At 40.6% G+C, this 26,821-nt stretch overlaps 1 protein-coding gene across 15 annotated transcripts in view; it reads right to left on the bottom strand.

Annotated features, from left to right (window-relative positions):
- ADGRB2 (adhesion G protein-coupled receptor B2) overlaps positions 1-26,821 on the bottom strand; it is a 751,710-nt gene that overhangs the window by 18,417 nt on the left and 706,472 nt on the right. For 13 of the 15 annotated variants that reach the window (XM_068268896.1, XM_068268901.1, XM_068268898.1 and 10 more), the window contains 7 exons: positions 25,132-25,201; positions 21,138-21,204; positions 18,731-18,816; positions 13,235-13,330; positions 11,008-11,179; positions 9,078-9,173; positions 3,160-3,238 (listed from right to left, as the gene is read on the bottom strand). In XM_068268896.1, the coding sequence (XP_068124997.1) occupies positions 3,160-3,238; positions 9,078-9,173; positions 11,008-11,179; positions 13,235-13,330; positions 18,731-18,816; positions 21,138-21,204; positions 25,132-25,201 (666 nt within the window). The remainder of the gene's footprint in view (positions 1-3,159; positions 3,239-9,077; positions 9,174-11,007; positions 11,180-13,234; positions 13,331-18,730; positions 18,817-21,137; positions 21,205-25,131; positions 25,202-26,821) is intronic. The other 2 variants (XM_068268900.1, XM_068268902.1) reach the window with 1 other exon arrangement.

Here is a 26,821-nt window from a genome sequence, read left to right as displayed (position 1 = left end):
GATGACCATGAGAGAATGGATTGATGGAGTAAATATGGTAAACAGGATAGATTGGAGGCCTTTAATATTAAGTGGGGAAAATGGAGTGAATTTCAGGATACGGTAGAATATGGGAGCATGGTGGGGGTGTAGGGGTGAAGCCTTGTAAGGAAAATAATGGGCAATTAGTGGGAAGTATAGTATGTGTTGTATCGTTGGTTAAAATGGTGAGCATTCTATTAGGGGAATGGGGAGTGGAGGAGGATGGGGTTTGGTTAGGAGGTTAATTTTGTTTTTGTATTGTATTGTATTGATTTTGAACAATTTGAAGAAATGAGGATGAGAGTATTATATTGCTGGTTTTATACTGGCGATTATAGATGGAATTGTTCTCTTTTCTTCAATAAATTATATATAAAAAAAAATAATGGTAGCTTCATTAGATTCCTTCCAAAATACATCAAAATACACCCTAGACTGTGGTAGGAAAAACATTTTAAGACCTATTTTGTTACAATAAGCTATGTGACATGTACATCTCTAGTTGTTAGGTCAAAACATAAATAGCGGCTATATATATTTACTTTTTATTAAATTGTATGTACAGTATTATCTTTACATTTTGCCTGGAGGTCTTTGTGAAGCTTAACTTGTAGATAGCGTGAAACTTTTAGCGTTTTTACCTATGGTGCAGCAATACCGTAAACATATATTGGCAGCAGCTCACTACTGGAACTATAGACTTATACAGCTACCAGCTTAAAGGCCCATACCAGAAGATTTCTCAAATCGAACCCTTAATGATGAACAACCATTTGCATGATATTGGGTAACATCGTTTAACAAAACTTTGCTAAACGATGTTCAACAAAAGCTGATTACACAAGATAATCGTTCACTTTGAACAACCGTCATGATGGATCCAATTGTGAACAGTTGTTCTGATCTCCATGGAAACCCATGCTAATTGCCGCAATCGCTCAACGTCACGTTCACAGATTTCAGTGCAGAAAAGTCCGAATTTTAATATATCGGATTTGTGGGTGCAAATCCTGATTTGGCAATTCCAACTACAAAATGCAAATTCTAAGCTGGAAATTACTTTGTGGAATTCCAGTGCTCACCTCCACTCCTAAAGATCTACTTGAAGTAAAGTGCGTGTGTAGAAAAATGGTAGGGAATGACCAACAAGACAAATTTCAACTTAATAAACAGTAACTGGACAGATTCGTTCCAGAAATAAGAAAAGCCTATCTCTTTTTACCAGGGAACATAGATTAATGCATCTGAAGGCAATCCTGTCCTTGCTTCCTTAGGTTTAGTAAGCTGTTATTTGGAGCATATAGCAGGTATTTTCAAATACTGGTCAATAATAATTTATGAAGGCAGATACAACGAAAACCAGAGCTGAGGTCATGTAATCGCTCAGAGTGACCAATCAAGTTTAGACTGTTAAATAAAACTCAGGCAGCTACTTCACTATTCGTAATTCAGCCAAACTGTTTTTATTTATTCTTTAGGTTTCTTCTACTGAAATCTAATTCATGGGTCACTGTCACAAGTACTACAGAAAAAGAAATGTCTACTGAATGGTTCATTACCCTGCATCACAATGATACCATTGTGAACTGTCTGAAGCCAGCAGCAAGATAAAAATAGGAGAAAACCGAGCGCCTCAATGGTGTAGTATGTTCTGATTAAGGTGGGACAATATGAATCACAAATGTAGGTTATCTCCGAGGCAACTACTGTAAAGGCAGGTGGGGATTACAAATCTGTTTCCACTCAGGTAAAATCGTCGCTCTCTGTAGTAGGCAAAGAAGATGGGGATACTCCCCTCCACCAAGGCTGGACAACTATGGCACTTGAGATTGTTGATATGGAGGCGCCAATGAGAATAAAACAATTTTAAAATATTGAAAGGAGGTAGTGGTAGACTTGCCCCTGGTTATTCAGAGACAGGTTGTCAATTTTCTAAAGCAGTTATTTATTAATAAACAGAAACAGCAGCAACAGTAACTCTACTTGCAAAGCTTTTCTCGGGTGCTTCCTCAGGCAAAAAATATTGTGGAGCATCTGCTTGTCCAACCATAAGTGGTCTGGCGCTTCCGTCCACTACCTACTTTTAATATTTATAAAATGTATTATTAACAAAACTTTGTTAAACTATGTATTAACTATGTAACTATGTGTTAAACTCTTGGCACCTCTGTATCTACGATTTCAAGTCAATGAAGCCTGCATGTCTATATATACTATCTTAATGAAAACTTTCTATGATTACAAATAGCTATTATTATTATTTAGTACCGTATATTCTCAAGTACAAGTCTAGAAATGTAGGTCTAATTTACTCAATACAAGTATAGGGGTCAACTAATACTTAATGAGTCATGAGCAACACTGAACACACTAGTAATGTGTGTTCAGCAATGTACCCAGTGGTAAGTGACACTTTCTTGATAAAGGAAATGCCAAGAAAACACAGGTCTGAAAGTCCTTGCCTCAACAATTAACAAGGAAAGGGCAGGGGAAGGGGGTACTGGGCTGCAGGAAGGGCAGTGAATAATTGCTGCACTTTGGGGTCTGGAAGAGTTAATGGCTGTACTTAAGTGGCATGAGGAGTTAATGGCTACAATACTCTATGCAGTGCTGTCATTACCCCCCTTGGGCCCCAGGTGCAGCTATTAACTTTGCTGGGTAGACTTATACTTGAGTCAATAAAAAATTCCAGCTTAAGAGGGTCAAATATTGGAGTCGACTTATACACGAGGTCGACTTGTATTCGAGTATATATGGTATTTATATATCACCGACATCTTCCAGAGTGCTGCACAGAGTATATATAGTCTTGTCACAAACTTTCCCTTAGAGGAGCTCACAATCTAATCCCTACCATGATCATGTGTCTATGTATGTATTGTGTAGTGAGTGTATCATAGTCTAGGGACAATGTTAGAGGAAAGCCAACTAACTTATCTGTATGTTTTTGGGATGTGGGAGGAAACCAGAGTGCCGGGAGAAAACCCACGCAGACACTTAGTGCTAACCACTAAGCCACCGTGCTGCCCTTTGTATACCATACGGAATAATTGTATCTGCTGACTTAATTTATCTAGAGAGTGGGACATGCTCTATACTCTGCAATGAATAGATTTGAATTTAAGTTAGTGAACTTACGAGTTTCCCCATGTGCTGTGTACCAGGAGGTCTTCTCATCAGACTGACATGCTAAGTCCACATCTTTTTCAAAATCTGTCTGCAGGAACATACAAGAAAAGTTAGAGGCATTGGCAAGGAACTTGCAGTGTTTGTGTAATATCACCCTAACTGGGATAATACATCAGGATATAAAAACAAATCCCGTCTGACAGGGCTGATACTTGTTCTTTCAGGTTGGAAAACAGCTGATATCTCAATGCAGTAGAACAATAATTCAAATGAGACCTCTGCTTACTAAGCCACCTTGTCTTTTGATCAGCTGCAGAGCAGGGATGCTACAGCAGCAACCTGCATAAATAAACTCGTTGTTATTTTCATAAGGAATTCAATTATTTAAAATGGGAACGTTGGAAACACCGTTGACTCATTATACAAACCTCAGGCTTTTTGGCTTGGGGTGGATTGCCTGTGTCAAGGCAGAGGAGATGTAAATCAATACTTAGACTAGTCTGTCGGCCCTAATCTAGCTGCACATTTGTAAGGATGGAGGTCAAAGCCTACTTTTTCTGTCCTCCATCAGAGCAGGATGCTAGGTCATTATTATGCTGAAGCTAAAGAATTCTAACTTGTAAACAATCACTTGTCACAGGGATGGGAATAAAACAAGACCCCAGGAAAAAGGAAACAGGTGAAAATAAAAGAAATTAATTCTGCAAAGTTTCTGCTTAAAAGAAGTTCTGCAGAGAAATGCATCTAATTGTGTTTTTTATATACTGTACATGCTGGATGTAGTGCAGATGGCACAAGGATCTCATCATGCAAAAAATATGTTCTTAATTCAAAAATATACATGATGAAGCTGCCATGTAAATGAAAGCACAAATGGCTTCTTACAGCATGTCCTGTATTTGTGATGTTCTAGGTTGAAAAAGGCAGTATCCAACCCCCCCCCCCCCCCCCCCCAAGCAACACAGACACAACATATAAGGATAGAAGCTATTTTTTATTTCATTCACACTAGATATTCATGAATGTCTTTTTTTGCAGAATAACACCTGTGTGCAGTCTATAGTCTATATTCTGCTACAGTGTTGTTACGGTGGTGCTTCAAAAGAAAGATAAAAGGCAAAAAAAAATGAGTTTCACTTACCAGGGGCTTTTACCAGACCCCTGCAGCCATCCTGTGCCCTTGCTGGTCCTCAACAATCCTCCATTTGCCCACCGGGTTTAGGGTATATGCATGGCCAGGGCTGTGCAGGCGCAGTGGCCAGCCGACTCCAAGTCAGCAAAAATGAAACTAACCCGCAGCGGGTGAACGGAGGATCTGCACAGGATGGCTGAATAGTCAAGCTATCGACAAGCTCTTGTGCATAGATAACAACTCAAGTTTTTTTTAACTCTTTCTGTACTGGAAACCGGAAAGGGACTCCAGAGAATTTCTTACTAGTGCTAGTACTATATGTTATTAAAATATACTGTGCTGATATCAAGTTAGGGTATTGGAATTTGGCAGTGTGCTTCTTAAACAACAAGATAGTCAAAGTTAACATCAAAAGAAAGCTCTCAATGGTAACCAAGTCCTTAATATAGGCAGCAAGTCCCACATAAATCACAGTCTTCAATAGAGATCCTGGCTGAGGCGACACTCCAACCTTCAAACCACACCCCACCACACCCCAGAGCAGTGGGAACTCACCGTTACAGTATGACCTTCTGTTAGATAGGTCTGCAGTGCCTATGGGGTCCTCAGGTCACCCCCCAGCCTTAACAGGATCCTCCTCGCAGACCTCCTAGTTATTGGACCAGTCTGTACCATATCACCTCAAAGGTTAAAACATAGCAGGCCACCATAGCGTAAAACTGTATAAAAAGGTTATTTATAGAAAGCATGCTCCTGATGAGTCACACCAGTGACAAACTAGTCAAACTGCACATGAATGAGGCGGAAACGAGGTGGCGTGGTCTGGCGGGACGGCTTGAGGCAGATGAGAGCAGCCCAACCCAGCCTACTGAGAGGCCTACACACAGGGTAGAGCCCGATAAAACTCTATGTGCACATGACTCTACTTTTTGTAAGTATACATCCTTTTTATAAATAAACTTTTTATACAGTTTTCCGCTATGGTGTAAGATGGGCAGAGTCTTTGTGAGCACCTCTGCTACCTACTGCCTGTAAAGATAACTACAGAGGTTATCATTAAAGTTGGCCATATACTGGTCGATGTGGCCAAAAGATAGACACCTCTCAGATCATAATCTGGTCACAGGGGGATTTATCTGATAAAATCCTTCCATATGTGGCACGTAGATTTTTAAGAGGTTACTGCCTTAAATCTATTAAAAAATTAACGATATTGCTGCAAGACTGTTAACAAGCAACCCCGCCATTGCCATAACACACCAATCCTTTGCTCACTACACTGGCTACCCATAAAATGGAGAATCCTTTTTAAAACTGATATAACATTCAAATCCCTACATGACCTAGGCCGGGGACACCTAAAGGACTTGTTGCAACTGCATCGCACCACCCACAACAACCTCAGATCAAAAGGATCCAATAACTTGACCATAACCACCCCCAGAGTTCAAATAAAAACCTTTGGAGCCGGAGCTTTCTGTCATGCTGCCCCTACCCCATGTAATGCCTTGTCAAACTTAATCAAGACAGCTTCAACCCTGAACATGTTTAAATCAAAACTGAAAAGCCACCTGTCTGGCATGTAAGATAACATAACTTTTTGCACTGTACACATCAGTGATCTGAGACAGGCTTATGTGCTTTGGGTCCTATGGGAGAAAAGCGATTTACAGATGTTTTGTTGTTCCACAACGATTCACTGCGCTTTCCAACCCTAAAAAAGATTTAAAATACGCACATAGTGCAAAGTATTGCTTTAAAAAAACACACAATCTGCACCCCGTGCATGCACTCCTGGGGGTAGTGCCTCCACCAAATATGGGATTTTAGCTTCTCTCCCAATGTGATTGCACTCACCAGAAGCGCGTCTTGGGTCTTAGCATATCATATACAAAGATGTCAGCCAAGGAGAATCTTCATATAAAACCAGCTTTCCAATTTATTGCCACATGAAATACAGGTTGATAGAGGGTACATACGCTCCTACCGCGGACATAACAGAGTCGCAAGCCACCGCACTGTGGAGCAGGAAAGACTCTGTTATGTCCGCGGTAGGAGCGTATGTACCCTCTGTCAACCTGTATTTCATGTGGCAATATATTGGAAAGCTGGTTTTATATGAAGATTCTCCTTGGCTGACATCTTTGTATATGATATGCTAAGACCCAAGACGCGTTTCTGGTGAGTGCAATCACATTGGAAGAGAAGTTAAAATCCCATATTTGGTGGAGGCACTACCCCCAGGAGTGCATGCACGGGGTGCAGATTGTGTGTTTTTTTAAAGCAATACTTTGCACTATGTGCGTATTTTAAATCTTTTTTAGGGTTGGAAAGCGCAGTGAATCGTTGTGGAATATTGAGTAAGGTGGAGTGAGGCCTTTTTTTTTGCTGCGATCCCCTGTACGTTGTTTGATCTGATTGGAGCGCAGTATAATCATTTGTAAATTGGTAAGATGTTTCGTTGTTGTTGCACTGTTTAATGCATCAATTTTCCGCCGCTCCCGACCCAATACAATTGATATGTTTGATCTGGTATGTTTGAACAATTTAATAGAAAATCAATTAATCAGTAAATTGGGCCAGCATGTTGGAGCATCAGTTTCGAGCAGATTCAATCAAATAAATTAGCTGGATAAAGATGGGAAAAATCCTGTATTGCCCTCTTTAAAGACTAGAGGGAAAACTATTCACAAACCCTTAATAAAGACAGGCTTTTAAGGGAATTGCCAATAACAATGTGAATTGATGTTTTGTGATAAGTTTCCCTTACCTTATTATCACTAGCATGACGCTAGTGAATTGTGGTCATTGTATGAGCTTGTTAAACAATGCGACAATGGTCACTACTGATCTGACGTAACAATAACTCAACAAGAGCTCAAAAACAGTACCTTACAATTCAATCAAACTACAAAATAAGCACGGCATTTTTCATTAACAATAAATGGTACAAAAATCATCATAGGACTATTGCATCATAGGACTATGGCTTGCACACAGTTGGTACCTTTTATAAATAGGGTATGCTGCAATCAATGTCTGGCAAATGCCAAAGATCTTACACCATTGAAGCTATGAGTATTCTGTAAAAAGACCCTGTAGTGTTACACTGAGACTACAGTGGCTTGCAAAAGTATTCGGCCCCCTTTTTCCACATTTTGTCACATTACTGCCACAAACATGAATCAATTTGATTGGAATTCCACATGAAAGATCAATACAAAGTGGTGTACACGTGATAGGTGGAACGAAAATCATACATGATTCCAAACATTTTTTACAAGTAAATAAAGTGGGTGTGCATAATTATTCAGCCCCCTGAGTCAATACTTTGTAGAACCACCTTTTGCTGCAATTACAGCTGCCAGTCTTTTAGGGTATGTCTCTACCAACTTTGCACATCTAGAGACTGAAATCCTTGCCCATTCTTCTTTGCAAAACAGCTCCAGCTCAGTCAGATTAGATGGACAGCGTTTGTGAACAGCAGTTTTCAGATCTTGCCGCAGATTCTCGATTGGATTTAGATCTGGACTTTGGCTAGGCTATTCTAACACATGGATATGTTTTGATTTAAACCATTCTATTGTTGCCCTGGCTTTATGTTTAGGGGCGTTGTCCTGCTGGAAGGTGAACCTCCACCCCAGTCTCAAGTCTTTTGCAGTGTCCAAGAGGTTTTCTTCCAAGTTTGTTCTGTATTTGGCTCCGTCCATCTTCCCATCAACTCTGACCAGCTTCCCTGTCCCTGCTGAAGAGACGCACCCCCAGAGCATGATGATGCCACCACTATATTTGACAGTGGGGATGGTGTGTTCAGAGTGATGTGCAGTGTTAGTTTTCTGCCACACATAGCATTTTGCATTTTGGCCAAAAAGTTACATTTTGGCCTCATCTGACCAGAGCGCCTTCTTCCACATGTTTGCTGTGTCCCCCACATGGCTTGTGGCAAACTACAAACGGACTTCTTATGCTTTTCTGTTAACAATGGCTTTCTTCTTGCCACTCTTCCATAAAGGCCAACTTTGTGCAGTGCATGACTAATAGTTGTCCTATGGACAGATTCCCCCACCTGAGCTGTAGATCTCTGCAGCTCGTCTAGAGTCACCATGGGCCTCTTGATTGCATTTCTGATCAGTGCTCTCCTTGTTTGGCCTGTGAGTTTAGGTGGTCGGCCTTGTCTTGGTAGGTTTACAGTTGTGCCACACTCCTTCCATTTCTGAATGATCACTTGAACAGTGCTCCGTGGGATGTTCAAGGCTTTTGAAATCTTTTTTGTAGCCTAAGCCTGCTTTAAATTTCTCAATAACTTTATCCCTGACCTGTCTGGTGTGTTCTTTGGACTTCATGGTGTTGTTGCTCCCAATATTCTCTTATACAACCTCTGAGGCCGTCACAAAGCAGCTGTATCTGTACTGACATTAGATTACACACAGGTGCACTCTATTTAGTCATTAGCACTCATCAGGCAATGTCTATAGGCAACTGACTGCACTCAGACCAAAGGGGGCTGAATAATTACGCACACCCCACTTTGCAGTTATTGATTTGTAAAAAATGTTTGGAATCATGTATGATTTTCATTCCACTTCTCACGTGTACACCACTTTGTATTGGTCTTTCATGTGGAATTCCAATAAAATTGATTCATGTTTGTGGCAGTAATATGACAAAATGTGGAAAACTTCATGGGGGCCGAATACTTTTGCAACCCACTGTATATAGACTTCATCTTCTTATATGCTTTGGTTTGTGTTATCGGCAAAGTGCTAGAAGAGTCTTGGGCTTTTCTATTACCTACCATTATTTGGAGCTGGCCATTTTTGCAGGAGTTCGGAGAATCCTCATTTTCATCGCTGCGGCACCCACCCATTTGGCATTTCACCACTTCCTGAACCTGATTCAACAAAAGGAAATATCTTCACATACATTGAAAAGATAGAAGTCAGCTGCACATTGAGGTATCATTGAGGTGCCTGTTTCCATGAACTATTCTGCAGTTATCTTAGTTTACATAGTTAATCATTGACTGCTATGATGCAAAAGTATGATGTGTGTGGAGTAATATACACAACAATGGTAATGACATACTTCCCACAATCCCCTGCCATAAGCACAGGGTTTGTCATGTACTGCTACCATGCTCATGAGGGTATAAAATTAATGCCACATTAAGGCAATGAATGACCACATGTGGTGGAAGCATGTTGCTACTGGTTTTATCTTTGAACAAAGTAAGCCAAAAGCCTTTAACAGGATAGTGTTCAGAGGATGGAGGGAGTATTGAAGGAATAGAACACATAATTACAGATTTGATAGTCCATTTTAACAGTGACCAGAACACTGCAGAAAATTAGTGGGGTCACCCTATCTTACATGGTCGTGTTTTTTTTTTAAGTATGCACAATCTCTGGGTCATATCTTACATTTTGTTATAATTTTGTCAGGATAACTAACACAATATAATAAACATCTGGAAGGAGTAGTAAGAATAACAGATAACTATATACAGAGTTTTCAGATGTGTCCCAGAAATGCCACGTAGTGATGCTATTCCTTAGAGTTTTTACAAAACAGATCCATATCCTGCCCTATATTAATCCCTTTCTTACTGACTGGCTGATGTAAGTAAAGCAAACCTGTGTCAAACTTGATGCAGTGTCTGCTAAATGCACTTACCACCTTTTCTGGAATGGCCAGTTTAATAGCTGTCACATAAGTATTTATTGCCTGTGCTTCCTGGTATAGGAGCCCAAACTGAACAAGGCAAATCAATCACATATGTAAGTTGAAAATATAAATCATTACCTTACCTTTGGAAAAAAAAATGTAATTAAAATATACTTTAATAACTACTGTGTCAATATACTTGGGGCAACTGTGGTCCTCTCCATACATAATATAAACCTTATAGGGTCCTGCTACTGGGGTCTTAAAACTGGTCACACCTACTTTCTATGAACTACAAAGTCCTTCCTCCTCATGTACACACATATAGTTTCCACTGTATTGCAGGGAATTTGGGATGTGTAGTCAAATATATACTGTTCTTCCTACTTTGGGTGCATAGCAGTTACACCTGACTTACCCACTGAGCCACCTAACTTACCACTGAGCCACAGGAGAGGAAAAGCAAGCTGAGGCAAGCACTTTGGTCCATAACAAAGGTATTCTCATACTGTGCTGTGTGATCTCCATGCTCCATCCAGTGACTAAGCATTACCTGGTACTCATACTGTGCTGTGTGATCTGGTTTTCTTGTATTCCTGTATTGTCATATTGCTGTATGTCACCCTAAATATTGTCTGTAACCTAAATTAATGTTCAGCGCTGCGTAATATGTTGGCGCTTTATAAATACAATAAATAAATAAATAATAAATAAATATTCTGCCCAGCACTTTTCTACTATAAAATGTTTATGTACATTTATCATTTTTATTGATATAATAATTTGCCTTGTTCAATTTTGAAAGTAGTTGGGGTTTTAAAAATAAATGAAGAAGAGACATTGCTGTTGGTCACCTAAAACTTTCATTGTAAACACACTGTTTGCTTAATATCCAGCACAAAAAAGTATCTTTTCAGTAGAATAAAAAAAATAAAAACACCAAAAACATAAACATGTAAAAAGGGAGCAGAAATAGAGCATTTAAGACCACAATTTGCAGATATACCAGTGTAACAGTACAGTAAACACACAGTCAGGAAGTAATCATGGTAGGTTTTTACCTCACGGCGCAGGAAGCAATGAACAGTGATAATCACGCAACCCTGGACTGAATTGAATACTGCAAACAGGACTTGGAAGAGAATGGATCTCCGGTCAGTCATAGCTAGGACTGCAGACATCCAGGTGAGGGCCAGGAGAGGAAGGACCACGCAGGAGCTCCAGAGTGATGCCCTGTGTAAGCGAGTGGAGACACGGTGCAGATAGAAGGGGTATTGAGAGACGAGGGAAGAGAAAAACAGAAAGAAGATAGTGATGGAAAGAGGTATGAAAAAACGTGGAAGAGAATAAAAAGAACATAATTATATCAATAAAAATGGGAGGAAAAAATAATAAGTGAAAGGAATAAAATTAAAATGTAAAAACATAGGAAGTGAAGTAAAAAGGAAAAAAAAAAAGTATTCATGAACAGACAAAATGAGTAATTAAAAGAAAACAGATTGAGTAGTTGAAATAAGAAGCATAGTTAGAAAGAAGAGAAAGGTCAAAAGAGATGGAAAGCCATGAAGACCAAGCATGTGATAGGTAACACAATAAAATGCACAGCAATATGAACAGGAATGCCAGAGGTGTGGGTGAGGAGAGATAAAAGATTGAGAATCCCAGGTTAGGTGTGGATAGTCGCACTGCTGACAAATTTCTGCTTGTGAAGGTTTCTCCTGAATTCATTTAAGTGTTCAGGTAAAGATGCTATGGGTTACCTCACCCAACCTCAAGGAAAGTAAGTGAAAGGAGCTGACAGAAGCTTAAAATGCCACCATATGCAGAGTAGAGGACTGAAAAAAGGATCTATTACACAGTTCTTCCAATTATACAGTAAATGTGGCTTGGGAGACATGATAAGAGACTGGGAAGATGCATAGAGACTGGGAAGAGGCAAACTAATCAAGACTAGTACAGAAAAGACACCACACTGTGCAGGTGACAGGTAACATACAGTGGCCCCTAGTATGAACCAGCTTAAATGCATTAACCCCAAACTTTTTAAAACTGAAAAGTGGCTGTTATTATAACCCAAACTTCACTGACAAATCTGATACTGTAAGTCAAGCAGTGAAGTCAACAGAAAAGTAAATAGTGTTATGCATTCCCTTGTGTACACCCAGGACGCCAATGAAGTAATCAGCTTGCCCACTGTCATGTGCTGCCTATATCTTTAGATTCAATCATTAAGAGAGTTTCTCAGATCAGTGGTGTCAGGGAAGGAATCATTTATGATTTCTTTCCCCTAAAGCACAGGGCTACTGCAGAAGTGGTGTCGGGGAAGGAATCATTTATGATCTCTTTCCCCTAAAGCACAGGGCTGCTGCCAGAATGCAGTTTTACTTCTATTGTTTCTCATGGTAGAAAATTACCAGTTGTACTTCATCACAGTAAAGTACAAAGAGGAGCTTCTAACAATAGGGGGAGTATCCGCGACTAGATAAGTGCACCATACTAAGTGGAGGCAAGAATGGGGTACACTGTGTAAGATAAAAGGTCACCTTGCCTACAAGGACCTAAGACTACATGTTTGACCTTTGTCATGGACACATTTGCACTGTATGGTACACATGCTTAGAAATGTGTCAGCAATTCTCACATGACAATAGGCAAAATGTCCACAATTCCATGTGTTGTCGTTGATTAGGCACTATTAAGTTGAGTCTGACTATTATGCTGGGAATACACAATGAGTTTTTTTTTGGCAGATAGATGCCTCGATAGATCATTTCCATCGGGTCCAATCTAATTTTTGATTTTTTTTGCTCAATTTGTATAGAAGTAATCAGAAAATCGATCAGAAAAATGATCTAAATCAGATCGGACCTGTCAGAAATTATCTATCAAGCAATTAATCTGCCGAAAAAAAATCATTGTGTATTCCCAGCATTAACAACCCCATGGACCACAGCATGCCAGGTGCCTCTACTGCCAAAGTTCAGCTGTACACAATGGATGGCTTTTAGGACTGTGGCCAAAAAGGAACACTAACAGCATATTATGGTATGTCCTTACAGCATGAATGCCTTACAGAATTAGACATTTCAGGAAGGCGAGGTTACACTACAATTGGTAACATAGATGGAGTTGTAACGGAAAGCTGCCCTACATGTTCTGCGGATTGTACAATGCTACAAACTATACAAACCAAAGGGAGTCGTCTGTTTTGCAAGAACCGAATGCGTGTTTGTTTTGATGTAATGTGTGCAATTAGAAAGAGACAGAGGAAGAGAACAGGAAACTAACACAGCGTTGCTGGCAGTAGCTGCTGATAGATTTGCACTGGGCAGCACTCCACATGTAGAACAAATCAGCGGCAGGTTCCTGCAGGACATCTCAATTCTGCAAGAACACATTACAACAAGCACGGGAGCATGCAGAGTACAGGGGGTTTATTGGAGAACAAGATTAACACATGGAGGATCACGGATATCGTTATAGAAAGATAAAGAAAGCCAGGTCCAAAATACATTTACAGACACAGATAGATTGGTAGATATATGGGTAAAGGTAAATTCATATAATACAAATTAAAAATGTGATTAAAAGAAAAGAAAAATCACAGAGGTGCACGGTGTAAATTGTGTGTGATTTCATGCAGAACAGTTTTAAGGCATGCATAAAAGAAGACAAATTCACACATCAATATAAAACCCATTATACAGAATTAGAGTACACAGGGAATGAAGGAGGTCGGGTTGGCAAGGGATAGACAGGAAGGAGCAGATAAGAGGAATATAGAGACAGAAGGAAGAAGCCACAGAGGAGTAAAGGGCAAATGAAAGAGATAAGAGTGAGGATGGGAGAGAGAAATAAAAAGCAGTGTGTTAGATCAGCTCTGGTCTAGCAGGAAGGCAGCACCTGGTTAGCATGAGATGGATACAAGGAAAGGGAAACTCCATCATCTCCCCTCTTTCTAAAATACAGGCTTAGGCTGGCCATACATGGGGGACAGACAAGAGGCATTTTTTTAGTCATCTAGAACACACCACTACTTTTTAATGCATACAAAATGTGAATGCCACTAAAGGGTGACTGAGAGTCATATCACACCCGCAACTTCATAACAGCTACAGGATGTATTCGCAGCTACAAATCACTAGTCATGTTACATGGTCATCAGCAGCTGCATTAGACACCAATGAAGCTGGAGATTTAGTAGCTGCTACAAATCTATTTTGGAAAGTATTCCTAATAACTGCATCCTCGTTGTTATGGACACATAAATTACACAGGATATAAATCTGACTGTACCGGGCATGCAAGATGACTACATCTCCTATCTTACCTGTTTGTAGGCAGCAATGCAAGACTAGATTATGCTGGACCTCTCCCAAACCAAATTATGAGAGTCCAAGATCGGATCAAAATAATACGGTATGCTATATTTGCCGCATATCTACATAAGAGGATAATCGGTTGGATTCACTGCCCACTCCATTGCTTCAAATAGGCAAACCTCTTGTATATTGTTGACTAAAGTCAAGAAATAGATTTTGTATCACACACTGTTAAACAGAGTACCAGGCATATTGTGGTTTTCCATATTTAAGATTTCATTCACTGAGACGTAATGATAAACTAGGTGACTGGTGCCTGGTCGAGTGTCATTTGACATGTTCTAAATGTTTTATTTTTTGTATATATTTAGAAAAATTATGAGAACCAGAGCTGGATTTCAAGAAAGGCTGCAAAGGCCATGTCCTTGGGTACTTAAAAAGCAGTAGGGCAGCAGGCTTGGGGAGAGAGGCAACGTCAAAGTAAATCATCTCTCCTGGTCCAAAGCTGCTTTGTTGCACACACTGCCTGAATTCCAGGGCTTCCCTGCATCTTCCGTACTACCTGGTGTGCAATGAGACAATGCTATCTCCTGTAGTAATATCTTAGCGAGCTCCACCCCTAATTAGCTAAAATAGAAAAAAAGGAAAATGGGTATGCTGCACAATCAAATGTCACACCAACATATAAGAATAAAAAATAAAAATTATGCGCTGCCTCACAGTCCAGTATCAGAAGGAATCAGACAACAGTTCTTAGCCACATAGCCACCAGAAACGAAGCTGTTCCTCTTCAGTTGTCCTCAAATAAACACAGAAAAGAAAATAATTTCATCGCATAGACCATCAGTTCAAAATTTGATCCTCCACCAGCTAGGACCCGCGTGATATTTAAAGGGTAACACCTTCTCCTGTGTTCCACCACCCACAGGTATCGCCCTCACCTTTGACTGTAGCTGCCCAGACCTTAGAGACAGCAATCAGCGCATAGGTAATCACCAACTCCTGGCTTCTCCCAGCTTCCGATCAACCAGATTGCTCACACCGATGCCAAATTTAAAAAAAGAAATAAAAATTCATTGCGTAGGCTGCTAATAACACTTGTTCTGGAGGGACTACCCACCGTTCAAGAGAGCCACCGTGCCTTTAAACTATGGGGGCCACCTCTCACACAAGTGTCCCAACACCCAGCAGGACCACGCTCACCTGTGGTATATGCTGCCCCACTTACAGACAGCTAATTAGCGTAATGGTGAGCTGTCCTCCACACAGAGTCTTTGCTTTGGTATCAACTTCCTCCACGTGTAAGGAAAGAAGTAGCCCACTGCAATAGCATTTGAGTATTGCACGCCCATATGCCCAAAACGTCCATGTTTCAAACAGCCTGCGCATATGGGCGTGCAATACTCAAATGCTATTGCAGTGGGCTACTTCTTTCCTTACACGTGGAGGAAGTTGATACCAAAGCAAAGACTCTGTGTGGAGGACAGCTCACCATTACGCTAATTAGCTGTCTGTGAGTGGGGCAGCATATACCACAGGTGAGCGTGGTCCTGCTGGGTGTTGGGACACTTGTGTGAGAGGTGGCCCCCATAGTTTAAAGGCACGGTGGCTCTCTTGGACGGTGGGTAGTCCCTCCAGAACAAGTGTTATTAGCAGCCTACGCAATGAATTTTTATTTCTTTTTTTAAATTTGGCATCGGTGTGAGCAATCTGGTTGATCGGAAGCTGGGAGAAGCCAGGAGTTGGTGATTACCTATGCGCTGATTGCTGTCTGTAAGGTCTGGGCAGCTACAGTCAAAGGTGAGGGCGATACCTGTGGGTGGTGGAACACAGGAGAAGGTGTTACCCTTTAAATATCGCGCGGGTCCTAGCTGGTGGAGGATCAAATTTTGAACTGATGGTCTATGCGATGAAATTCTTTTCTTTTCTGTGTTTATTTGAGGACAACTGAAGAGGAACAGCTTCGTTTCTGGTGGCTATGTGGCTAAGAACTGTTGTCTGATTCCTTCTGATACTGGACTGTGAGGCAGCGCATAATTTTTATTTTTTAATGCTATCTCCTGGTTGGAGGTAGCTGGCCTTGGGCGCTTGAAAATACAAATCCGGCCCTGATGAGAACACCATGAGCCACAAGGCAAACAGGAGTTCAGTAAGTCATTATTTTCTGATGGACATCATTGGGTTAGTCTCACTATGCCCTTTGGCCAACCAAATGCCTCCTTTTGTAACATATCCATATAATGAAACTCTTGTTTGCAGTGTGCACAGTAAAAGGGGTAGCTTCACTTGAATTTAGTGTAAGGTCTATCAGAATACCTTAGTTGGAATCAAGAGCTACAGTATATGCCTTACAAAGTTTTGAAATAATACAAATTGTATTTGCTGTGTACTTCCCTTCATGTATGGCCACCTATATTTAGCTTAAAGCTCTGCAGCTGTTGTTGAACATAGGCCCACACCTGCAACTTCAGTCTCCCAAAACGTTCTCCATACGAACACGCTGCTTGTATATTTGCCAAGCAGCTTGTTCTTCCCTATGGATGGGGGAGGAACAAACAGGGAGGAGCCAAATAGGACATAACAATAGTGATACAACATGTTTTTTCTGCATGTCTGATCACTAACATAGAATCGGCACATGTTGGGGGACACCTGTACACAATTTGGAAAGGCATCTTGAAAACAACATAAACAATCGTTGTGGGAGACCGGTGTTGCAAGTGTAGTTGAGCCTTTAGTCTAACAGAAGTGTCACTCAACAGCTGGAGATCCCTATTCATCTTTTTTGCACTTTAAAACTGGGCAGCAAAGATATTGCTGGGTAGGAAGACAGTAACCTGGGATCTCTGAGACATGAGCACGTGATGAGCCACTTGTACTAGGAGGAGGTGCACATGACCATCAGACAGACGTACAATAACAGTATACAAACATACAAGCATGTGACACCTGACTCATGACAATGTCTTTATATCAAAATGTGAAGAATAAAGCAATCTTGCTCCTTTTTTGTATTCAACCTACCAAACATACATAGGTGCATTGAACCATTCATTAATATTAATAATTTTAGCACAGTAGTGTTGCTAATGTAATCAAATATTAATCACATACATTTACATTTTTAAAGTGTTAATTTGCATCCATTCAACAAAGGAGACTAAGAACTTTAGCAGTAAAAAATGGGGGTCCTATCCGCTGCCATAAGCCCCATCCATTACCGAAGGAAAATTTAAAAAAAATGTAATTTTAGTTGTGTTGTGTTATACTTGGGCGGATACCTCAGTGCTGTTTAACTGTCTGCAGGATATGGGTTGAGTAGCACAATTCAGATATCCTAGCCATTCTCATCCTATGGTTAAATCCCCCACTCACTCTCCCTGTGCCTATCCTATCCACATCTCTCTTCTGCACCTAGCAGTAACCAAAACACTTTTGTAGACATCCCATTTTCATCTAAACTTTTTCCTCAAGTGCCAAAGCCTAACCTAATTTACATTTCACCTAAGCCTAACCCTAATCTGCATTCTTGAAATTATGCCGTAAGCTTCATACACATACCTCTTCTGAGAATCCAGTGTATGTAAAGAAGCCCATGACCCTGGGCAAATCGGTCAGCGATCAATCTGGCAGATCTATTCGGTCAATCGCTGGCATAGTTCACCCCACTCACCTCTCCCACTGCACCTCCCTCCTGCATAGCAACAGAACGCATCCCTAGCCTCAAGGCTAGTGACACATCTGTACAGTGTCGGCCCTGCAATGTCACCCAAAGGATCCAGTCCTGATCCCTACCAGGTGACATGCCTTTTTTTGTGTACCCACCATGATTTTCCTAACTCTCAAAACCAACAATATATACCTATTGGGACTGAGTCATTATAATCGGGTGCAGCTCAGCGCCTAATCAAATGGCAGTAAAAAATATTGCTTCATTCTGTTGTGCCGCATATATTTTTAATGCAGACTACACACTGGAAAATTGGTCTGATATCTGTCAGGTCAACAGTGTATAACACATTGCTATATGGAAGGAACATATAGTTTTCAAGGACCTGATTGTACAGCATTTAAACACAGTGAAGCTTCATTTCACATTTGCTTCAGAAGCCATCTATACTGCTAGTATAGTCACATGGTCTAATAATTATCTGGTAGGCCAGTCTGCAAGTGTGTAGCCAGCATAAGGCCTGTGGCCTTTGTTAAAGGCAAAACAATCCAATCAGCATGTAAGCAGTGTTTTGGAAATCAAGTATGGAAGTGTATAAACACCACAGAACAGAAAAAATACAAAAATGCACTCGGTGCCCTGCAAGCCGCAATACATTAATTGCAAGCCAAAAACACAAGCATACTGACATTGCAGGCACCAATCTGCACTGGTGTAGCACAAATGGAATGATGTAAAAATATTGATAATACATACTGATAGCTTAGCTCATAAGGAGAGGAATGCACTCACCCAGCCCTCTGTTTTTTGGATTTATCAGATATACCATCCCGAGACATCAGCTTGTTAAATACAATGATGCCAATGAGCATGTTTACCTAAATTATAAAAAGAAATGAAAATAGAAATAAAAACAATATACTGCATGAGAAGACAATAAAACAGGCTGCCTATATGCAAATCACCAATGTGATTAAGGCTGTTACAGAGGCCACTCCCAAACTTGTAATTCCTAAATTGGAACTTGAATCAGGGAATAGCTACTTTGAGGACACAAGTGTTTTTCTTATTGCAACAGTTCCTTTAATGATCATGTAAGCCAAACCGGTATACCATATAGCCTTACTACCAGGGGTGTATCTGGGTAGTATACAGCCTAAGCAAAAACTGAAATTGCGCTCGGGATATTGCTGAAGTTACATTTTGGGAAAAATCTTTTCTTATTCCTTCTTTGTCCTCTTTTCTAACACTAAGCAAAGTGCGCCCTACATACAGTGGGATGCGAAAGTTTGGGCAACCTTGTTAATCGTCATGATTTTCCTGTATAAATCATTGGTTTTTATGATAAAAAAGTCAGTTAAATATATCATATAGGAGACACACACAGTGATATTTGAGAAGTGAAATTAAGTTTATTGGAAAGTGCACAATAATTGTTTAAATAAAATTAGGCAGGTGCATAAATGTGGGCACTGTTGTCATTTTAATGATTCCAAAACCTTTAAAACTAATTATTGGAACTCAAATTGGCTTGGTAAGCTCAGTGACCCCTGACCTACATACACAGGTGAATCCAATTATGAGAAAGAGCATTTAAGGGGGTCGATTGTAAGGTTCCCTCCTCTTTTAATTTTCTCTGAAGAGTAGCAACATGGGGGTCTCAAAACAACTCTCAAATGACCTGAACACAAAAAGATTGTTCACCATCATGGTTTAGGGGAAGGATACAGAAAGCTGTCTCAGAGATTTCAGCTGTCTGTTTCCACCATTAGGAACATATTGAGGAAATAGGCTCAGTTCAAATTAAGGCTCCAAGTAGCAGACCAAAAAAAATCTCGGATAAACAGAAGCGACGAATGGTGAGGACATTCAGAGTCAACCCACAGACCAGCACCAAAGACCTACAACATCATTTTGCTGCAGATGGAGTCACTGTGCATCATTCAACCATTCGGCACACTTTACACAAGGAGATGCTGTATGCGAGAGTGATGCAGAGGAAGCCTTTTCTCCGCCCACAGCACAGAGCCGCTTGAGGTATGCTAAAGCATATTTGACAAGCCAGCTTCATTTTGGAATAAGGTGCTGTGGACTGATGAAACTAAAATTGAGTTATTTGGGCATAACAAGGGGCGTTATGCATGGAGGAAAAAAAACACAGCATTCCAAGAAAAACATCTGCTACCTACAGTAAGATATGGTGGTGGGTCATCATGCTGTGCGGCTGTGTGGCCAGTGCAGGGCCTGGGAATCTTGTCAAAGTTGAGGGACGCATGGATTCCACACAGTTTCAGCATATTCTGGAGACCAATGTCCAGGAATCAGTGACAAAACTGAAGCTGCGCTGGGGCTGGATCTTTCAACAAGACAAAGAGCCTAAACACTGCTCAAAATCCACTAAGGCATTAATGCAGAGGAACAAGTACAACGTTCTGAAATTGCCATCTCATTCTCCAGACCTGAATATAATTGAAAATCTGGGGTGTGAGTTAAAGAGAGCTATCAAACCTGATTGAACTAGAGATTTTTTTGTGGTGCCCAACTTTATGCACCTGCCTAATTTTGTTTAAACAATTATTGCACACTTTCTGTAAATCCAATAAACTTCATTTCACTTCTCAAATATCACTGTGTGTGTCCTCTACATGATATATTTAACTGACATTGTTTATCGTAGCAACCAACAATTTATACAGGAAAATCATGACAATTAACAAGGTTGCCCAAACTTTCACATCCCACTGTAAATAAGTTAAGTGTCCATGTTCTCTAGATAACAGAATTCATCTAATTAAAGTAACACAAAAATAATAATTATATCACAGTTTTTTTCATTACCAATTTGCTGTGGCGAAATCTATATATGCACAATAACCAGCATCTGCAGGGATTGGGACTCGATCCCTCAGGTGAAAGGTCAGGAATGAGTGCTCTACAGGCACATTGTTAGCCCACAGGCTAAGGTGGGGGGTGGAGGTGTGGTGCCCAATGGAGCAGCTTTTGGTGGGCTCAGTAAGGAGAAGAACAACGGGTTTGAACATCAGTTTTGCATCACTGTTGTTAAAGATCGGGCATACTAGATCTCTGTAGAACATCCGGGTAGATTTTCTCAATCTAAACAGACAGGAACGGCCACATTGGCTAAGTGTCATTAAGTTTTTGTACCTCGCTTAAGCTATTTTGTTCGCTGTTTACTTACCAGAACAATGACAGCTGCTGGTCCAACAAAGGCATAGAGCAACCCTCCTTCTAGAGAGAGCCAGCAGCTAAGGACAAACAGACAATTAGTTCAAAAAACAAGGATTAAGTCAGAATAAAATGTGCTTTTTCAATGGCTTTCAGAGTCTGGTTTACTGAGGTAGCTCTGGACCAGAGATCGGAAGCAGGAGATTTGGGCGCATGAGACAAGTGGACAAAAAGGGTGCCCCATTCACTCCCATTATAAATATCATTTAATGGGCGCCGAACAGGGAAAAAAGGGCGCCGGAGATTATTAACGTTTTACAAACGGCGCCCGGAGATTTTTAATGTTTTATAACTGTGCTTGTAATGATTTAACTTTACAAAATGAGCCCGTGACGAATAACGTTTATAAAAATACTAAACATATTTACCCTATTTAATTAAAACATTATTTAACATTTTAACCCTTACTGTTTGTAAAACATTATTATTCACAAAATAAAGCGATCAGTACCTAACGTAAATTGCAATATATTTTTTACAATCACTATTTGTAAAACATTTCCAAAACATTATTAACCACCCAAAAAAATGATTTACATTTTTTTATTTAAATTCTTTGTTTATTAATGTTTGTAAAATATTATTATCCATAGGGGGTCTTAGGTTTAGGCACCACCAGGGTGTCTTAGGTTTAGGCACCACCAGGGGGGTCTTAGGTTTAGGCACCACCAGGAGGGTGTTAGGTTTAGGCACCACCAGGGGGGTCTTAGGTTTAGTCACCACCAGGGGGGTCTTAGGTTTAGGCTCCACCAGGGGGGTCTTAGGTTTAGGCACCACCAAGGGGGTCTTAGGTTTAGGCACCACCAGGGGGGGTCTTAGGTTTAGGCACCACCAGGGGGGTCGTAGGTTTAGGCACCACCAGTGGGTCTTAGGTTTAGGCACCACCAGGGGGGTTTTATGTTTAGGCACCCCCAGGGGGGTCTTAGGTCTAGGCACCACCAGGGGGGTCTTAGGTTTAGGCACCACCAGGGGGTCTAGGGGTTAGAGATAGGTACAGGGAGGGTTCTGTGTGAGAGTAGGGTTAGGTATAGTTTTAGTACAATTATAATAATACTAATCAACAGTTATTATGAATGTACTTATATTAATATCATTGTTATAAACAATATTTTCACATTTTATTATAATAATAAACGATAAACCAAGATTATTCATAACAATATATAATTATAATGTTTCAACAAATATTACTGTTTTTTTAACAAACGTAATTATAAGTTTTAGTTTACAAACAGGGAAGATTAACGTTTTAAGAATTGCCGATTTCACACACATTATTTTATGATTTATAAATTGTTAAAACACTATTTGTAAACAAAATTCTACACAATATTTTTATAAACGATAATACTGCTTATCGTTTACACCACGCGCCCTTTTTTCCCGACGCCCTTTTTTGATGTACGCCAGAGATCATCCAAGATTATTGAAGATCAACAGTGTTCCTGCAAATATGACATATTTATTTAAAAAAAAGCCTGCTATTAGCTTAGATCACGGTAGTTTTTACCCTCTCCTGGGCTGTATTGTATCAAAAGTTACAGAAAGGTTATTGAACTGGCAATTGTTCAACTGCGGTTACATGCATGCAAACACCAACAGAGCTTTTCAAGGTCCTCAGATGAGACCGCTCACCTCTTCAGACAGGCATAAAATCTGACTTATAAAACGTTATTCAGCTACTGACCCAGCTTGGGCTCATTCTCATCTACTCAGTCAGTGAACCACAGTTTTTTTCATGCTTGTCCACCGTTACTTGGCTATTCTTCACTAACCGTAAAATCCAATGATAACAAATTCCTTCCAGATGGCTTCTCCTAGCTTCACCCCAATGTTCAGCCCTTCCTCATCCCTAACCTTAGCCTCCTAACTTAGCCAATAAATGTAACCACCAACCCTATTCTCTTATGCTGGGTACACACGTTGCGATTTCGCGGGATCGATTATTTCCGACATGTTCGGGTTTCGATGGATACAGCCGTCGATTTTGCATACTTAACATAAGTAAATCGACGGCTGTATCGATTGAGACCCGATCAAATATGTCGGAAATAATCGATCGACTGGGATCGAGCGGGAAATCACAATGTGTGTACCCAGCATAATGCTGGGTACACACGATGCGATTTCCCACTCAATCTGCGGGATCGATTAATTATTTCCGACATGTTTGATCAGGTTTCGATCGATACAGCTGTCAATTTTGCATGTTAAGTATGCAAAATCGATGGCTGTATCGATAGAAACCTGATCGAGCATGTCGGAAATAATCGATCGATCCCACAGATCGAGGGGAAAATCGCATAGTGTGTACCCAGCATAACACTTAACTTCCTAAAATGACGCCTAACCATAACTTTCTATCATCTTCAACCTAGGTGTCAAATCCATCACAGTAGGGCTTATGATTTGGGTGCTCGTGATTACCTATTATATAGCCAAGGTCTGGCTATCAGCTCAAAAATGGACATGGTGATTGGCTATTTAAAAGCAAAACGCCAAAACCAGTTAAGACAATGTAACCAATAGTTGAGTACCAGCAACCACATGATTAAGGTGAACCCCTATCTGGCTGTATAGTAGCATCAAAACAACCAGCATCCAAATGAACTGATTTGTGCTGTATGATATGTTGTATGTGTATATTGCATACAGTACCCTTGTTTGTGCCAGGTTATTGTATGCATATGTCTTTGAGCTACTACAACTGTAAATATTGCTATGAAATAACATGGAAGATGGATGCAGATTCTTCCCATCGCAGATCCTTTCAATTGCAAGAGATTTCAATTCAATTGCACGACTGTAAAATCGGTAATCCTTGCTGTGATATGACACGGCCCAGGTATGCAAACTTTACTACCTACCTAGCAGCAGATATTTACAATAAATCCAAACCATGTCTGCAGCAACATTTAGACCCTTATTCAATTCATGTTTTCTCCTAAGTTTTCTCCCAGGCGATATTTTCACATCTTAGTTATTAATAAAAAGCCTTTTAAGTCACTAGTATGCAAGAAAATGCTTGCAGAGTGCTGAAAAGTTGTTTTAAAAAAGGAGAAAACACTGTAGAAAAAATGAACTGAATAAGGGCCATAAGAGTATATGCAATAAACTGCATTAATGTGTACCCAAACCGAAGACCGGGTACAACATGAGATATTAACCTAAAGAGAGGGACGACTCAAGATCCTACTGAGGCTTCCCTCAGTGATCTGATATCCCCCTCGCTGAGATTCCCCCCGCCCCCCAAGATTGGCAACAAGGCATTGTCGCCAATCATATCAGGGCTGCAAACCTTCTCTTTCATCAGTGCGGCCACGCAGTAGCCACACGTGCACAGTGGACCGGATGCCACCCGTGTATGAGCAGCTCCGTGCTACTGCACATGCGTGTCTATGCTTGCGCAGATACTGCACGGCTGCACATAGCTACTGCAGCTACTGCATGGCCAAACAGGAGAGTAGTGCGACCCTGATGTGGAGGGGGCAGCGCTGAATAAGAGGGCACAATGGAGAGGCCTATATAGAATCCTGAGGCTTCCCTCTCTATAGTCAAATATATCTTTTTGAACCAGAGTTTCGGCTCTAGTTCCCTTTAAGCACAGTTAGGTTTTATCACATGATGACAAGTAGAGTCGAATGCAATACATTACATGCAATACATTCTGCTGTACTCATCATGTGGTAAGCAATTACACACATAATTCTGCAGTTTATTTCCTACACCCCATAGTATCTATCATGCTCTACAATGATCACAAGTCTGGAGAAGCCTTAAATAATAAATACTGTTAGAAAATAGGATTCATAATCATGAAAAAATGCTGGTAGTACTGGTATTTCATATAAAGGAATGCAAACAAATACTCTTAGTGTGGCATGGATCTTTACATTTATCAAAATATATAACACACTTCTGTAAAAGCAAGTTACAAAAAGACTTACTAATGAGGGGTCCCATATCCTTTAGTCCGTGTAAACCCAACAGACACAGCAACCACTAGAGCTGGTAACCCTAAAGGACACATCAAATTAGTCAGGGATTAAAAAAAAATCAGATGTGGAGAACAGGACCTATAACATTTTGTCAGTGCAACTGACTTACAAAAGCTAAGAAAAGAAAGGGAAATGGTTGTGTTGTCCTTAGTAATTTTATTAACCACCAGAGAGCTTAAGCCCCCAAACCCTCCCCCCCCCCTCCCAAGTGACCAGGCCATTTTTTACAATTCAGGCCTCTGTAGCTTTAACAGCTCACTGCAGGGCCATACAACTCAGCACAGAAATAAATCCTCCCTCGTTTTGCTGCAACCAACAGAGCTTTCTGTTGGTGGCATTTGATTGCTGCTGCAACATTTCTTTTTTTTAAATTAATTTTACCGTAAATATATTTAATTAACATTTTTTGTTTTTCTCACCCTCCTTCGCTCCTTCAGACAGCCAATCACAGTAGATCGCCTCTCATGGACATCGTCTCTTTCCCCGCCACTCGAGGGGACAGCTCAGTGACAGAGCTGTCCCCCATACAGTACGGCAGAAGATAGCAGCGCAGTTCATGATGTTAATAAGCAGCTTTTTTTCTTTGTAACAGACTGCGGCCTGCAATCGTGGGCTAGCAGGCTGATCAAGGCGGCCTTCTGTGTTCCTCTGCAAGGAACGGGCTCTGAGTGAGCGCTTGTTCCCTGCTAATCTCGGGAGATAACGCAATTCTGCCTTAGGCGGTCCTGGTGAGCCATTTTGTGGCCGCAACCCTGCGTTAGGCGGTCGCAGAGTGGTTCCTTCCACATGCTCTCTTTACAGCAGGACAAAAAGCATTGGCTTTCTCCTACCATGGCTCTAGTAATTTCACTGCTACAAGCCACAAACTTGTCTTCTCTTATTGTCTTCCCAGAATGTGAACTGACATTATTTACTGCTATCATTTTATTTGCAGTTATTAATAGTCTGAAAACAGCAAAAGGCTTGCATAAGAGAGATAGTAGTTTTATTAGCTGCCATTATATTGAGGAGAGTGGATATTATTAGACTGCTGTTGAACTATTATCATATTAGTGACATCAGAAGAGCAGCAGCAGAACATGAAAGTCAAGATACAATAAGATTAACAGAAACAGCAAACAAAGCTTCTAAAGATTGCTATTATTACACCATAAAACAAGCATAGAAGGGGATGATGATAGGCTACCTTTTACTGGTGGTTTTATTAACTAAATGATATTCTCTCTGAACATCTCATAATCAGTTTGGAGACTATAAATCAATCAATCCAAACATCTGCTATTTTCTTGACAAAATGTGATGGACTATCTCCCAATTCCCTGGGGTCTACTCAACAGGCCTTGGGCATTCAGGGATGAACAAAGACATGGAATCTGATATAGGGAGAAACACATCTCCCCCGTGGACTCTGGAAACCATGTCTGCAGCAATAGCCATCCTATTGGAAGCTGTAACGATTGTGGAATTCTCTCCGTGATCAGCGCACAAGACGTGCGCTGACACTGCGGAAATCCTCCACAAGCGTGTAATTTGAGGGAACCCAGCAAAAGGTGCAATGCACCTGTAGAGGGAAATTCCTGTCGGCAGGTGGAGCTATGGAGTGCAGAGGAACAGCTCCTCTGCCCTACCACACACGCCA

Source organism: Hyperolius riggenbachi, chromosome 2, assembly GCF_040937935.1.
Source record: "Hyperolius riggenbachi isolate aHypRig1 chromosome 2, aHypRig1.pri, whole genome shotgun sequence".
NCBI classification, from domain to species: domain Eukaryota; kingdom Metazoa; phylum Chordata; class Amphibia; order Anura; family Hyperoliidae; genus Hyperolius; species Hyperolius riggenbachi.
Note: the sequence above shows the minus strand (reverse complement) of the source record. Positions and strands in the feature narration are given on the sequence as shown.